Here is a 14,936-nt window from a genome sequence, read left to right as displayed (position 1 = left end):
GCCGCAAAGTCAGCTAGCATTGATTCTCAAGGCAAAGTATCATCATGATACATCCATTTGGAGAGCCCGGCCGAACAAACCTAAATCTGCCTTTTGGTCTGCAATTCTAAAGGTAAAGCCTCTTCTAATCTCAGCCACAATTTGCCAAATTGTTGATGGTGCTAGTTCTATTTGGAGCTCGCCTTGGTTTTCCGGATGGGAAACTATTTATGATCATCTTATCATTCAGCAACAATATTTTTCTTACCCTGCACAAGTTAAAGATCTTTGGATACCGGGTCAAAAGAACTGGAATGCAAACTTGATTAATTCTCTTTTCACTCCTGAATTGGCTAATACCATTCTACAAACTCCTATTATTAAGGCAAATGGTAAGGATATGTTAGTTTGGAAACTAACTCCTGCAGGTGAATTCTCTTCCAAAAGTGCCTACAAGCACTGCTTCAACAATCTTCAGCTTCCACCAAGGCAAAGGCCCAAAATTGTCCCTATGCAGGTCATTTCCCTTCTTAATCAGATGTGGGAGGATAAGCAAATGGCACCAAGAGTTCAGATATTTGCTTGGAGGCTTCTTAGGAAAGCACTTCCTACAGGTAAGAGGGCAGGTAGGTACTCCAAACATATCAATGAAAACTGCTCTAGATGTGGACTATTAGAAGATGAAATGCATATGTTGTTTCTCTGCCCTTTTTTAAAGCTGCATGGTTTTGCTATCCCTGGTTTATTAAAACGGAATCTCTGGCTGAAAATTATCATTCTATTCCTGATATGATTCGTGCTTTGATTACATCTCAACATCCAAAAATAAACTTGACTACTCTCTATACTTTTCTATGGTGTCTTTGGAAAGCTCGGAACGATTGTCTATTTTGCAGCAAATTGTGCAAGCCTTCCCAGGTGTATGCTTCAGCAAATGCAATAATTGAAGCAACCAATTTAGAAGATAAGAACTTCGCTCAGCAACAAGAAAGCGATAAAGCTCAGGAGCAGTTGCGGGCTTCTTCAACAACCACGCATACACATGACTGTAATAATCTTACAGGGAATGTCATCTTTTGCGACGCAGCCTGGGAGAGATGCACAGATTCAGAGCTGGGCCATGCTGGCTTAGGAGTAATCATCACCATGCAAGACAATCGACACCTCCAACGACTACACGTCTCTACGCTTTCGCCTCCAGTTTCATCATTCCTCCAGGCTGAGACTTATGGGCTGCTACTAGCTACTAACTTAGCAGATCTTCTGCAGGTTCAGAACCCTCACTTTTGCACCGACGCTCGGTGTTAGTTTCGGCGGCAAGGTCATCAACGGTATTTGCTGCTCCAGGATGTTGGGAGAATAGACCTCGCCTTGCAGAGATCCAAGCCTCTCCCTCTTTTAGTCGTAACAAGATCACTCACATCAACAGAAGCAACAATGTAAAAGCTGATCATCAAGCTCGATTAGCTTTGCGGATTCAGTCAAGGTCCTTAGCTCTTCGTTGCTTATGTACACAAGTAGATCAAGGTCAATGTCCCGGAAAGGACATAGTTTCTGGTTCTAGCATGAGTCCCTTCATGCTTCTTTCTGTAAAATGCACCTGATCATCAATAAAGTTTTCTTGTGTTCAAAAAAAAAGCCACGTTCATTATCTGCTTAAGTTCATGGCATAATGTAGTACAAAACATATATACTATCGGGATTGCTAAAAGTCTCAGTCGATACTATCTTTATGAGATCCCACGTGAAGATCCGTGTACTTGTAATTTTTTCTTTCTTCTTTTTATACTATTTTCATGCTAAATACTAGTAGTATATATACAAAATCTTGTAACCTGGTCGCAAACCACGGCCGGGCGTGTCCTGCCCAGATATTTTTGGAACCATACTTTACTCGCTCCTGTCTCTTCACTCCTTCTTTCCTAGGAATTTAAATATCTCACGCCAAAACTACTTGTAGTATTGCATATATACACTGCACATATTATATTGGAGAAAGCTAAAGAGAAAATTATATCGAGGCTATCATCGTCATCAACTAGATAAGGCTTCGTACACTTGTGCTCTAGAAACCGGTGTGCGCCGTAGATTCCATCCAACTGGCCTATTATTGGTCTCTCCTTTCTACGTTTTCGTTCTTGTCAAAGTCTCAAAACCGGTGAACATTCCGATAATTGTTCCGGTCCGGTACCAAGATTGGCAAGGAACTTATCGATTAGCATCGCAGTACATTTTGTATTTGATGCACACGTCTCAGAACGAACGAACAACCCTTGTACTCCCTTCGTTTTTCTTTTCTCTGCACATAACTTGAAGCTTGCATACCAAGGTGCGTACCGCTGGCTGTTTCTTGGACCGTCTTAACCTTCCTCTCATGTTAATTGCATGTTGGGAACTGGAGCGCTTTAAGTAACTGCATGCAGCTAATTCAAAAATGCTACATCTACAGGGCTTTAGGCTGGTCGTAGTGGGGAGTAACTTAGACTAGTGTCATATGCATGACACTGGTCTAAGTTACTAGTACCTTTATAATGCAAAGTAACATAATAGTAGTGTCATAAATGACTTCATTTATTAGCTTGTAGACTCATCTTGTCTTGGGAAGCGCTATGTTACAGTAACATATTATGTTACTATCTCACATTAAATACTTGCTACATAAGCAAAAATTTCTTGGAGTGCGCTATGTTACTAGCTAAGTTACTCCCACTACTTGCCACATACTTGTTACAGGTTTTTACAGGAGTTTACAGACTCCTTCCAAACTTCATAAACATCGCCCCCCCTCCCTAATTTTCATGGGGGTGGGCCCCCTTCCCAACTAACACCCAATCAAAAACCGCCACGTAAAATCAATCATGTAAACTCCTGTAAAAACATGTATGTGTAGGCGTGTAGCATTGTTGCAGCTAATTGGCCCGTGCCCCTCGGCTGCCCTGCATGCAGGCCTGCTCATGCATGCGCATTGACTGCTCCACTAATTGCTCTGCCATGGATTGGCTAGCTGGAAGGGACAAAGTTGGAAGGAAATGGATAAATAGGCTAGCGCAGAGCAATTAGGAAAAAACGAGAAAAACTTAGACCCAGAGTAATAAAAAACAGAGGGAGTATGAAACAACCTGTTTTAGACAAATCATGCATGCATGTACGATGTTGTACCAAAAAAGGACACGCAGAAAAGTTTTTCTTTTTTGCAGTTACATTGAAGATACACTCAAACACATAAACCCACACAGAGTGCACCACCAAACCATAGTTTTTTTTTGCGAGAACACCAAACCATAGCTACGAAGACACAGACAGCGGATAAATATGTGAATCTCAATGAGTTCCTATGTTGAACCCACCAAGGGTGTGTGTAAGTGTGAATTCCGGGTTTAAACCTTACTGGGTGGAGTCAGTGGTGTAGCTATAATTTCGAAACAATATGGTCCAATCGGCACAATTTTTTTACCAACAAAATAGTTTAGACTTGACCAAAACTCCTGATCAGAAGACTAGGATTTTCATATAGGAAAGGCAAAAGCATTTTTTCCTTTGGTGCTCCTGCCTCGGCATGTCACGCATTGCCAGCCGTTGGGGCCCTACCTCCACCCGATGGACACTGTTGGGCAGTGGGCACACTGTTGTACTTCTCTTTGGGTTGAAAGTATATAAGTCGGTCGCAAAATCCCCACCATGTGGCTCCGCCACCGGGTGAAGTTATCTTGGTCTTTGCTCTTTAGGTTGTGTTTGATTGAGCTACAGATTCTGAAAAAACTGTTGTGAGCTGCGAGAAAGCGTCTGTCAACTTTCAGTTGTGAAAAACCTGGAAGTTGTTTAGTTGAAAGAACTGTGTAACTTTAGATTTGACTGTGAATTGTCTGTAATGCCCCGAGGGCCTGAGAGATTGTTTATATGCTAATTGACCGTAGAACACTTACGTAATATAATTGACATATAAATGGCCATTTTGGGAAGGAAATTTTTATTTTTTTAATATTGTATTATACACATAAATGACTATACTATGCACTAGATAGTTAGTAAAGAGTGCGTACATGTATGTACAAATAGGAGAGCACCATACGTCTTTTATTTTTATATACGCATGATATACGATGTAGCTCAGGATCCAATTGAACCAAAGGCAAGACAAAAAATTAACTAGATCCAACTGAGCCAAAGACAAGATAGAAAATCTAGATCCAACTGGCCAAAGGGAAGACAACATCAGCTAATGTATAAGAAATATGCCCATGCATAATCAGCTCCACTACTAAACACTATAACGTTGTTGGTGATCTCCTAGCTTCCTTCAATAGCTACCTTTAGCACCTGAACTCATATGCAGCAAGCCAACAATCATTCTAAATTAACAATCTTGAAGGCAAACTTTGCAATGCTCTATTGTTCTTCACGAAAATACTGTATATGCAATGTGTGCGTGCTTCAGGTGCATAGAGGTCAAAACTGAAGCTTCTTCAAGAAAATACTTTATATGCAATCCGTGCGTGCTTCAGGTGCACAGGAGGGAGGAGTGAGTGGGGGGAGGAGAACGGAGGGCCGATGCGCTGGTGCCGCCGAATGGCCGTCCGGCCTAGGGCTGTCGGGAACGCGGGAGGGAGGGAGGGGAGGGAGGAGGGAGGAAAACGAAGGTGGGAGGAAAACGAAGGTGGGAGGAAGGAGTAGGAGGAGAAGAGAGGATGGAGTAGGAGGAAAAAGTCTAGTGCACCGGAACGGGCGGGGGCGGCAGCCAACCTAGCGTCCGGTGCGGCGGCTCGAAACTGTCTGTCATGCGTGTCCCGCGAGACTCCTACGCGCGTGTCCTGCGAGCGTGTGAGAAAACAAATCGAAGCGGTATCACTTGGCAGTGGCATTGGTGGGTAAAGCATTCAGCTTTGAGAGGACGGCCAAAACCGGTTGCTTTAGAAGATGAGAAGTTGGGGTACCCCTAACTGCGAAATTTGCACTAAAAAGAAGCTACAGATTCTCAAAAACTGATGTGAAATTTTACCCCTTTGGTTAGCTTTTAGCATCTTCAAAGCAGAAGTTGGTGAAAAAAGCTCAACCAAACACAACCTTAGTCTTGGAATCGCGCATGACAATTCCTGCTCCTACTGCTATGCTTTGACTGGTACACACACAAGAACGATGGAAAATTAGTAGTAAATTGAGCCCAATGAAAAGTAGTGGCTGTCGTACAATCTATCCCGACTAGCCTATCAAGTTCTATGGCACCATGACTTCGCCTTGATAAGTCCAAGTCAACCATGGAGTTTTTTCCGTCTCGCAAATAATTAGGGTTCCCTCGCAAAATAATAATAATAATTAGGGTTAATATCGGCACTGTGAAAGGCCTTTTTTTCAAATAAATTACATTGAAATTTTGGAGGATTCAAATCTAGGAATACACGCAAGAGTTATAAACCGGTACTAGCACTCATTGCCCGAAAATATTTCTCTGTCGTAGTTGAAATGTGTTATCTTTTCTTCAATAGTAGTAGTACATTATGATTATCATTTGCATTTATGACCAGGCAAAAAATACTGTCATGCGTGGCCCCACTCTTGCCAGTGACAATGTCCCAACTAGGGCGTTGTTGTTCCTGTTGCTTTCTCTCAAGCCTGAACTCCCTGCTTGGCACCTGATGCTATCTTGGAGGAACAAAACAAAGAGACATACTAAAAGGCATGGTTGCTTTAGGCGAAAGGATTGGGACGCGGAGTAACTGCACGCGAGCTCATATGAGCTCGCTATCCACAGCATTGGTGAGTGCGTGCGGATCTGTGTCAATATATTATACAAGCTCGACTGTTCTCCAGGAAAATGAGCACTGTTGCGAAATACGTACCCGGCAGATGTGGGGTAGTGGGCCTAGGTGACGGGGAACAGAAGGCGGAGTAGACGCGCGGTTGGACGGCCGTTCCCCGCCGACGAGGTGTTCCATGGATCAGAATCGGAGCCGCCGTCTGATCCATGGATCGAAAAAATCGCTATACGGTGGGGACGCACCAGCCTCGAATTGAATGCACCAGCGAGTTCTCGACCAGAGAACGAGTGGGGTTTGTGAAGCGGAGGAGTGCGATTAGGGGGCAAGGAGCGGCGGCGGCGATCCACCATGGAATTCCTGATGCAGCCCATCAGCAGGTACGTGGACCCTTCCTTCTCCGGCGAGGTTGTCGGCATTTTTTCGTGCGGCAGTGTGCCTGAGTGCAAGCGATTTTGGTTGCTTCACGTGATTTAGATCTGCTGTGCTGGAGGAGGTTGGAGAGAGTTTGATGCCTGCCCCGGTAGTTGTGAATGGTGGCCTACTGGCGTACCAGACGGAGCCCGAGCCGGCGGCCCTGGAGCCGGCGGTGTCGGTGCAGGAAAGGATGGTGAAAACGGAGAGGCGCAAATCTTGTCGGGCAAGAGGTACCACTCCCCTCCGACGTCTGAACTGTCAACTGGGAAGATGAATCCCGAAGCACCCGGGTGGAATAAGAGGTGAGTACAGTACATGAGCTTGACTGTCTGTCGTTAATTCAGTTAGATGTTGTAGTGTGGGGATGAAGAACAGAGGCACATATAGTCTCCTAGGTTCAGAAAGAAGGTAGTTCAGTCCATTCAGTTAACTGATGGTAAATTGATTGGGTGGTTGCAGGCTTAGGACTGGAGCTGCAGCACCAAGCAGGGGCGCCATGCCCTACTCGGATCAGTGCGTTCGAGAAGGCTATGAGGTGTTTCGCAGAGAACCCGACAGAGAATGTGATCACACCTGTACTGTACTTGGCACCTCATTCGACTTTGTGGGTGAGGCCTATGACTTCTACAACCTGTATTCATGGGAAAAAGGTTTTGGCATACGGTACAGGAAGATCCGGCTAAATGTGGAGTGGACGAAATGCATGCAAGATATATTCTGTGTTTGTGAGGTGAGTCAAATTTTTGATGCCATCGTTCATGAATGTTGGGTGCAGCGGATACATTCAAGTGTATTCTTTGTACTGGCATCTGATTAAAAGGTTTTTCATACCCTGATGCAGGGTAAAGCAGGTGTAGAGAACACAAGGCTCGTGCATATGTGAATGCCCTGCACTGATAAGACTTCTACTGGGAAGAAGACAATGGGTGGTATATCGTAGAGCATAGAGAGAATCATAACCATTCACTTTCCCCTAATTTCGGTGAGACGATCCATTGGCCATCACATAAGCATATTGACATGTACAGCTGAGATCTCATAAAGCAACTCAGGCAAAACAATGTCAATGAGTTTCCGGCACGTCGGGGCTGGGGACTTCTCTCCCCCTGAATTTGCTGCGCACTTCCATGGACGCCGAGAAGAGGTTGGGAGAGAGTGGAGGCCCTGGGAAGAAGATGATGCCATTTCCCATCAGCAGGTAAAAGCTGTAACATTGCCCTGTGTTGAGTATTATGTTTATTTAGGAAATATGAGATAGACTAGGATATGTTCCGGCTTGTCTTGTACTCCAAGTTGACCATGTACTCCTATATATATGCCCACGAGGCTCAAGCAATACAATGAACAACAATTCCACCAAACCTTCTCTCCCTTCTAACACCCTGATTTCCTACAAATTGCAGCGCACACTTGCCAATTTTGAGTCTGTCCTGTAATCTGATTCTCGCCAGATTCCCTTTGACATAGGAGCTGGTTTGCAGGACGGTGGCGCCTATCGGCAGTCTAGAGCAATCGTCGGCTGCAGCGATGAGCGCGGCCGCACATATCCGTGAGGAACAAGCAGGCGTGAAATGGAGGATGGCAAAGCTTGTCCACGGTATTGGAGCTGTCGACCGGCATGGTGAATCCGCAAGCCCCGGGGTGGACATAAAGGTGTGTGCGGTTTAGAAATTCTTATATACTTTGGTTGTGTCTGATAGCACTATTGCTGAGATTCTTTTCCTCTGAAATCTGGATCAGATTAGTGCGGGATGTAGATTTGTGGCGACTAGTTATGGAATGGTGGACCTCAGCATCTCGAAAAGGGGGAAATGACGTGATGATTTTGTTGTTGTGTACAGTATAACTAGAAACTAGTGTCCTTAGCAATCACCACCATTCAACTGTTCCCAATCCACATATGATTAACGGTGTTTTGGTTATTCATCGCAGGCTTGAAATGTACATATAGTTCAAGCATTTATTTCTAGAGCGATTGAACTATATATTGCTTTTCAGTTTATTCGTGTGGAGTGCTAGATTAATTACTTCCAAGTATATTTATAGATAACAATAGAAAACAGAAATCTGGGTTTTGTAACTTTTTTTCTGTTGGACCTGCATAGTGGATGCATGCCGTTGATCATTCACTGAGGCATCAAGATGAGCAACATCCTGATGGATAAGCAGCTGCGATCAAAGGTTTCAGACTTCGGGCTGTCGAAGCATGGTCACAGAGGAGTTCCACACCAAAACCAATATCTGTGGCATGCTGGGCTAGATCCGCAGTCACTACTCAACAGCCTTGTACTTTTGTTGCTTTCATCTTGGGTCCTACGCACTTCTAGCTGATTGTTCGGTGATCTATACCTTTGTTCTCATGTTACAACTACAGGCCATTAGTTAGGCATAAAAGTGATTTCTTTGCAGCATGCAGGTTATGTGCAGTGTGTCCATGCCGTTAAAGAATCTCATATTGCTTTCAAACTTCTACCATAGATATTTATTTTCTTTGGCCTAGCTGGTTCTGATCATATCAAACCACTTAAGAAAGGCGCTACAGAATTTTGTCGATGGAGCTCACTCAAAATATTGGTCTATCATGTAATGTAACATCAATACCTTTTAGTCCAACTAGGATTTCTTTCATTATTGGATCTTAAGTGTTTGCTAGGATAAGTTAATCGTTCTTAAGGTAGCTTCAGTCATGGACCTTGAATAAGTGTGTCATTTCTAATTTTATCATTTTTTTTCCTGCACAGCTGATTTCTGGTATGCCATGGCGATATATTTTAGTGTTGCTCATGCTGTTGATTTGGTGTGGTATGTCTTATCTATCCATGTGCTGCTTTGAATGATTATTATTTATTATATTATCTATATAGGTTAGACAAATTTGTTAAATCTTACGATTTACATATTTCTCCTGATGCAGCCAATCACTATACTATTATTTCTTTGTGGATGGAGGACAGGCAATGCTTTTTTCCATTGGTTTAAACTTCTAAGTATGATGAACATGTTCGCTAACATCTATCACATGTAGAGGCAGTAGTAATGCATTCTGATGTTCAAATAAGATAAGCTACTTGCATTGCGAGACATGTATGAAGGGGATCATCTCGACACCTTTTCCCTCCAGACCTCTATACTTTTTGGAAATTCGTGCAATATTTTTAGATCACAATTTACCTTTAAAATCTACCTATGACGATGGGCTGCATGAGGATAACCTGATTAACGATGAGCTCACCCGTGGTGTTGACAACCTCCTTATAATTTCTGAAACGATGTACAAAGATTAAATAAGGTTTAGTTACTTGCTTACAGATCTATCATTGATCGAATAAAATGTGAAGAAAAAACTGTTGTTTATTGTCTCTGCACAATATAACGTATACTAAATACTTATGTAACACCTATTGTCCTCACTCCCATGTTTTTCCACTCCGGTGCCGTTGTCTAGACTATGACCTCTGCCTTCTGATGTTTCGTTTTTCTCTGCTGCTAGGTATTTTTCTTGTATTCCTGGTTTTTTGTTTATACAGCTACCTTTTCCATTGGTTTCTCATTGGATTTGATGCATCTAACCTGTCCATATCATTACTGGATACATTAGTCTCTCCATTGATGTTGTTGGGTGTGTTTATGTTTCTGTTCTTCACTGTCCTGGTTAGGAACAAGGTGTTTGCTAGCGCCAATGCTGCTTTCTGATGACGACAAAGTTGTTTCCAATTGGTTTCTTAGGGTCGCCTTGATGAGCGTGCTGAGGAATTACAACCGGAACTCCCTCAGCGATAGTACAACTTTCATACATGCCGAACGCACCACTTCCTGATGTAGCCTTTGACTGATCTACCTTTAGTTATCTCAATTCGACCGCGAGTCAGAGAAGTATGAAGAGAAGATGACTAGAATTGCATGTTGCTGCTTGAATGATATTATCGAGGGCTAGAACCAGGGGAATTCTTGATAATAACCTTGTTTTGTTTTGTGATAAATGATAGGGGAGGCCGCTAATGAGGGCAAACTTAGCTATTGAGGACCATGCTGTGAAGATATACACAATGGCTATACTCAAGCAATTCGGACAATCCTATATGAGTGCATCTGTTGTATGAAAGTTGTGCTTCTGATGCCATCTGTATCTGAAAGTTGCACTTCTGCCGACACATTTAGTGGAACATCAGTGGTATGATATAGTGTTGTTCGAACTGGGTGTTTAGTCTTTAGTTGATGCTGTGGAATACAATTGGTAGTAAGCTCTTCATTGTACTAGTGAAAGCGTAGATGTGCAATGCAAATGATGTGTAGTTGAGCATTTTGGATTGAGTTTTCATAGATTTCCATTCTGCTGCCAGCCTTGGGTATCTGTTTTCAAATGATCTGCCTTACTACTTGTGGTGGTGTGAGTAAATGTTCATACAAAAAAATGTTAGGCTCGTGACTGTTGCTACAAGTTTCAGAACTGCTTGTGTTAGTTGGTCATTGATTGATTTTTGTCAAATAACTGAATGTTACCAAATGTCGGGGATGAGCATTGATTGTTTTTTTTGACACATGTCCAAGCAGCACCACCTCCATTGAGAACAGTTTAAATTTTTGAATTGTATATGGTTGGGCGGGGGCAATGTTTTGTGTATTAAAATAGTACTTGGGGTTTGTAGAGGCAGGATGGGAGGCAGGTGAGGCGGTCAGTCCAGGAATGCAGTAAATATGCGGCAGTGAACAGACGGCAACCGAGCCGTGGCCCGGGTGTTAAATGGCCATCTGTGCGGATGAGTCTCTAACGGTGGCCGTCGCATTTACGAGCCGACAACGGTGGGCCTGTCTGCAGGCTTTTGGAGAAATACGGGATAGACAGCATCGCTATACCTATACAATTTTATATACAAGAAGCGGCTCGAATCTAGACATGAACGGGCGATGAAGATAACGAGCTCATCTGAGCTCCAGCTCAGAACAACACTTTCGAAAGGATTGGACTTGTTAGGTCGGTAGGCATATCTTTGGACGGCTACGGGAATTGACGGAAAATTCTTCAGAATTTGGCTGGCTCATCGCCTCTTTCCTTGATCGGTAGCTAGATGTAGACGTATCTGTAGAAAAATAAGCGGTTGATGGCACTTGGTTTTAGCATCAAATCAACATAGAGCAGAGTAGCCTTTGGTTTCTGAATGCTGTTGCGTGCTGATGGGCGGTAGGTATATAACGGGATTCCATTCCATGGACATGGATGTCGGTCAGCAGCTCGATCGCTGGATGTTAATCCGTAACGCTATCCAATAATTATATGCCGAAAGCACATGAGATGAGAGGGTCACGGTCAATCCAGCTTTGAGAAAACGGATCGGTTCCGTCATCTGTCTTGGACGGCATGGGAACAGAAGATGGGCGCCAACAGCTCTCAGGCTGGGAGCAATCTGATGTTGTTGATGGAGGAAAGTGAGGTGGTGCAAAAGCATTTAATGGAGGATTATGTGTATTCTTTTTTCTTTTACACAGGACTTATTTACCCCTGAAATTCTTTCTTGCTACTAGTAATTAGTACGTACTATATTTTCTCCTTATTGAGAGAAAGTATGGAATGACAAGTATAAATCGATTCGATGGCTGAATGGTGGTGGCCTAGTGGGGTGTACTAATTTTTTGTTTTGACAGCAGTGGGGTGTACTAAATTAATTAAGCATTTGACCAAGTTCCAAACTGATCATGTGGTAACGTGGGCATGGCCTAGCTGTCGAGTTTGACGAGTGTCCACTCCACCCAATGGCGTTCCATGCCCTCCCAACATATATACATCCACCACACCACATGTCTAGTAAGTACTCTACGTGCTTATCCTCTGTCGGCATCCCTCCAATTTTCTTATGCCAAGTTGTTTAATTCGTGCGCTCCAAGAACCAACAAAATTTACTCCAACTTGCTGCGTACTAGTAGAAACTTGTTGATCCGGCTAGTAGAAACCGTGTAGAGGTAATTAGCTAGGTTATCACACAAAATCAATTAAGAAACATTTACACGTGAGCCACAGCGAAATCATGTGGCTCGAATATCACTCCTCAGTCCTAGCTCGCTGTCGCTCACAAAACCGTGAGGCTACTGGAAATGCATTGTGGAGAAGACCCTGTGACTGAAGAACGACGACCTAAAGCCGCCGGAGCGTACGTGGATGCGAGCCACCCACCGGGCCTGCCGGGACCTGCAGCGCGATGGAAGGTTGACTCGTCATAATCGGAGACCTTGGAGGAGCTAGGCGGCATGCAGCAGTATACGTACTGGGTTCACTCTCGTGGCATCGCGGTATTATGATCTTCGTCGTCGTCGTCGTTGCGTTCGTCGAACGAGCCGAGCATGCATGTATATTACTCCCTCTGTAAACTAATATAAGAGCGTTTAGATCACTATTTTAGTAATCTAAACACTCTTATATTAGTTTACGGAGGAAGTACTAAGATGCAACTTGCATTACTGCATAGTACGAGCGTGTCATCCATGTCATGTTCAGCGTTCCAACCGCGGCCACTGTTGCCAACTTAACTGCAGGGTCCCCTGACTCCGATCTCAATCCTGATCCACTCGTATATACGTATGTTCCGATTTTCAACGTGCTGAGATCGAAAGCTAGTACTCCTAGTAGTAGTGTCTTGTGCTTTAATTTGTCAACGGTCGCCGAAGTCGGGCGAGCTAGCTGTCCCCGCGCCTCTGGATCGACGTGCTGCGTGTGTCGGGTCGGGTCGCCGCCGTGTCTATACATGACGCGGCCGTCGTCGCCGGGAGAAACTTCCAAGAATGAACCGTGAGGTGCCTAGCTACTTGCCGTCGATCTACTACTCATCACCGAGCATGTGAAGTTAGCTAGCAATGGCATCGATGGATCCTGCTCCACTCTCACCATCGTACTTACTACTACCCCTAACACATTAGATTCGTTCTCGATCTGACACTGGCGGTGACTAAGTAACAAAAGGGAAGACTTGGGACGCGTCGGCATGTGCAAGAGGTACATACGTCTGGACCATATCACGTGCTTCTTGGCCTTTCGATGTATGGATGTATGTGTGCCTGTTGCTGTTGGCATGCAGGTCGTGGTTGTTTTATCAGCTGGCTTGCGTTTTGAAGTAAAAGGGCGCGTCCGTTAATCCTTCTAGCCAGCTTGCCACAGTTTTATCAGCTAGGTGAATGGGTAAAGATGTACTCCCTCCTTTCTAAAATATAAGGCGCCGATTGACTTTTTTTTGTCTTCGTTACACAACTTTGACAGTGATTTTCACGTATTCCATGTCTAAAAAATTAATATACAAACATATGAACTAAAATTGTTTTGCAAGACAATTACGACGATGCCATTTATATGTGTTTAATCCATGTACTTTGATATATTAGTAGTCAAAGTCGTGCATCAAAGACCGTGTAAAGTCAATCACGCCTTATATTTTGGGAAGGAGAGAGTCCATTCTTAGAAATCAAACCATCTCCGAGGATGAATTGGATTCTGAGAGTGATTGCGCCAGTTTTGAAGGGGAGTTGACATATGCTTCATCGTTTGACCTTGAATTCTTTGTTACACTCAACATACAACATATCATCATTTATGTTCAAATTTGACACTTTTCTGGTTCGGTTGCTATATCTAAGTCATTCAGTGCATTTCTAGGCATTTAATGTGTATAATTCAAATTTGAACTACGAGTACATTAAACACTGCACAAAAGTGTTTTGGAAAATCATATTCAGGGTCTTGAGTATATTTGCACACCTTATACAAGAAAAGGAAAAAAAAAATCTCAAAGACCTTTGTGGCAAGAGTCAACCACAAACATGAAGTTTATTCGTCTTTTAATTATTAAAAAGGTAAATGAAGTCTGAAAAACATGAAACCTCGCATGATGTCATGATATGACCTCCGCATGATATGATAAAAATTGAGAAGCTTCGATTTTATTTTTTGATGTAAACTCTTTAGAGATCGAACCATCTTTGAGGATGAACTGTGGTTCAACATGGACTGTGCCAGCTTTGAAGGGGAGTTGACATTTGCTTCATCATTTGACCTTGATATTTTTTACTACACTCAACATATACCATATCATCAGTCACTTTCAAATTTAGCATTTTGGGGGGTTTATTTGCTATATTTAAGCCATTGAGTGCATTTCTAGACATTGATTGAGTACAATTCAATTTTGAAATATGAGTAGTTTAAATAGTACAACCAAATGATTTGAATAATCATATTTAGCATATTGAGTATATTTGAATTCATTATACAAGAAATGGCAAGAAATCTCAAAGATCACTATGGCAAGAATCAAACCATAAACATGAAGTTTAATGATTTGTTAATTCTAAAAATGTAAATGAAGTATAAGAAACATAAAACATTCCGATGTGTCATGATATGACCTAAGTATGATGTGGCAAAAATTTGAGAGGCCCTTTTATTGTTTGCGTTGCACGTTTGCGTCGGGCGGTTCCATGGCCGCACCTGGACCGGCTGGCGGTGTTGCTGCTGCTCCGCACGTCGGTGTTCACGCCCCTCCTGCTCTATGGACACCACCATGTCTACGACAACTTGCATATCCGACGGATCCATGACTACAAGGTGCTCCGGCGACCAACAATGCCCCTACCAGCCGGCGACTTTTTTAGATCTACAATTGTTCTCGCGCATGTGTGTACACAATCGTCACCTTTGTGTACGCACATCGCTCGTGGCTGTTTTGGTTGGATGGTGCGCAAATCGAAATTACAACAGACGCGGACGGTTTGGTTGGGTCGTCTGCAGATCGAAAGCACATTTTTCTGCTC

General features: G+C 43.3%; 1 protein-coding gene across 19 annotated transcripts; it reads left to right on the top strand.

The window, feature by feature from the left end:
* Positions 1-5,807: 5,807 nt before the first annotated feature.
* Positions 5,808-10,472, top strand: LOC119289975. Of its 19 annotated transcripts, none has more exons than XR_005141707.1 (7): positions 5,808-6,109; positions 6,207-6,448; positions 6,606-6,876; positions 6,988-7,344; positions 7,628-8,729; positions 8,888-8,948; positions 9,061-10,472. XR_005141707.1 is itself a non-coding variant. In XM_037569194.1 (7 exons), the coding sequence occupies exons 1-4, from the start codon at positions 5,939-5,941 to the stop codon at positions 7,027-7,029; spliced, it is 726 nt and encodes a 241-aa protein (XP_037425091.1). In that variant the 5' UTR covers positions 5,808-5,938; the 3' UTR covers positions 7,030-7,344; positions 7,628-7,799; positions 8,888-8,948; positions 10,133-10,472. The 19 variants fall into 19 exon arrangements, 18 of the variants coding, with proteins under 18 accessions (XP_037425091.1, XP_037425067.1, XP_037425087.1 ...); XM_037569194.1 differs by having other exon boundaries at positions 7,628-7,799; positions 10,133-10,472; XM_037569170.1 differs by having other exon boundaries at positions 7,628-7,799.
* The last annotated feature ends 4,464 nt before the right edge of the window (positions 10,473-14,936 follow it).

This window comes from Triticum dicoccoides, chromosome 1A (genome assembly GCF_002162155.2).
Source record: "Triticum dicoccoides isolate Atlit2015 ecotype Zavitan chromosome 1A, WEW_v2.0, whole genome shotgun sequence".
Classification (NCBI taxonomy): Eukaryota; Viridiplantae; Streptophyta; class Magnoliopsida; order Poales; family Poaceae; genus Triticum; species Triticum dicoccoides.
The sequence above is the reverse complement of the archived record's forward strand: the minus strand, read 5'-3'. Positions and strand labels throughout refer to the sequence as shown.

Coding starts and splice junctions, on each gene's coding strand:
- LOC119289975 (XM_037569197.1), top strand. CDS start 5,939: ATGGATCGAAAAAATCGCTATACGGTGGGGACGCACCAGCCTCGAATT. Junction 6,110..6,206: donor CTGATGCAGCCCATCAGCAG/GTACGTGGACCC, acceptor CACGTGATTTAG/ATCTGCTGTGCTGGAGGAGG. Junction 6,449..6,605: donor GCACCCGGGTGGAATAAGAG/GTGAGTACAGTA, acceptor GGGTGGTTGCAG/GCTTAGGACTGGAGCTGCAG.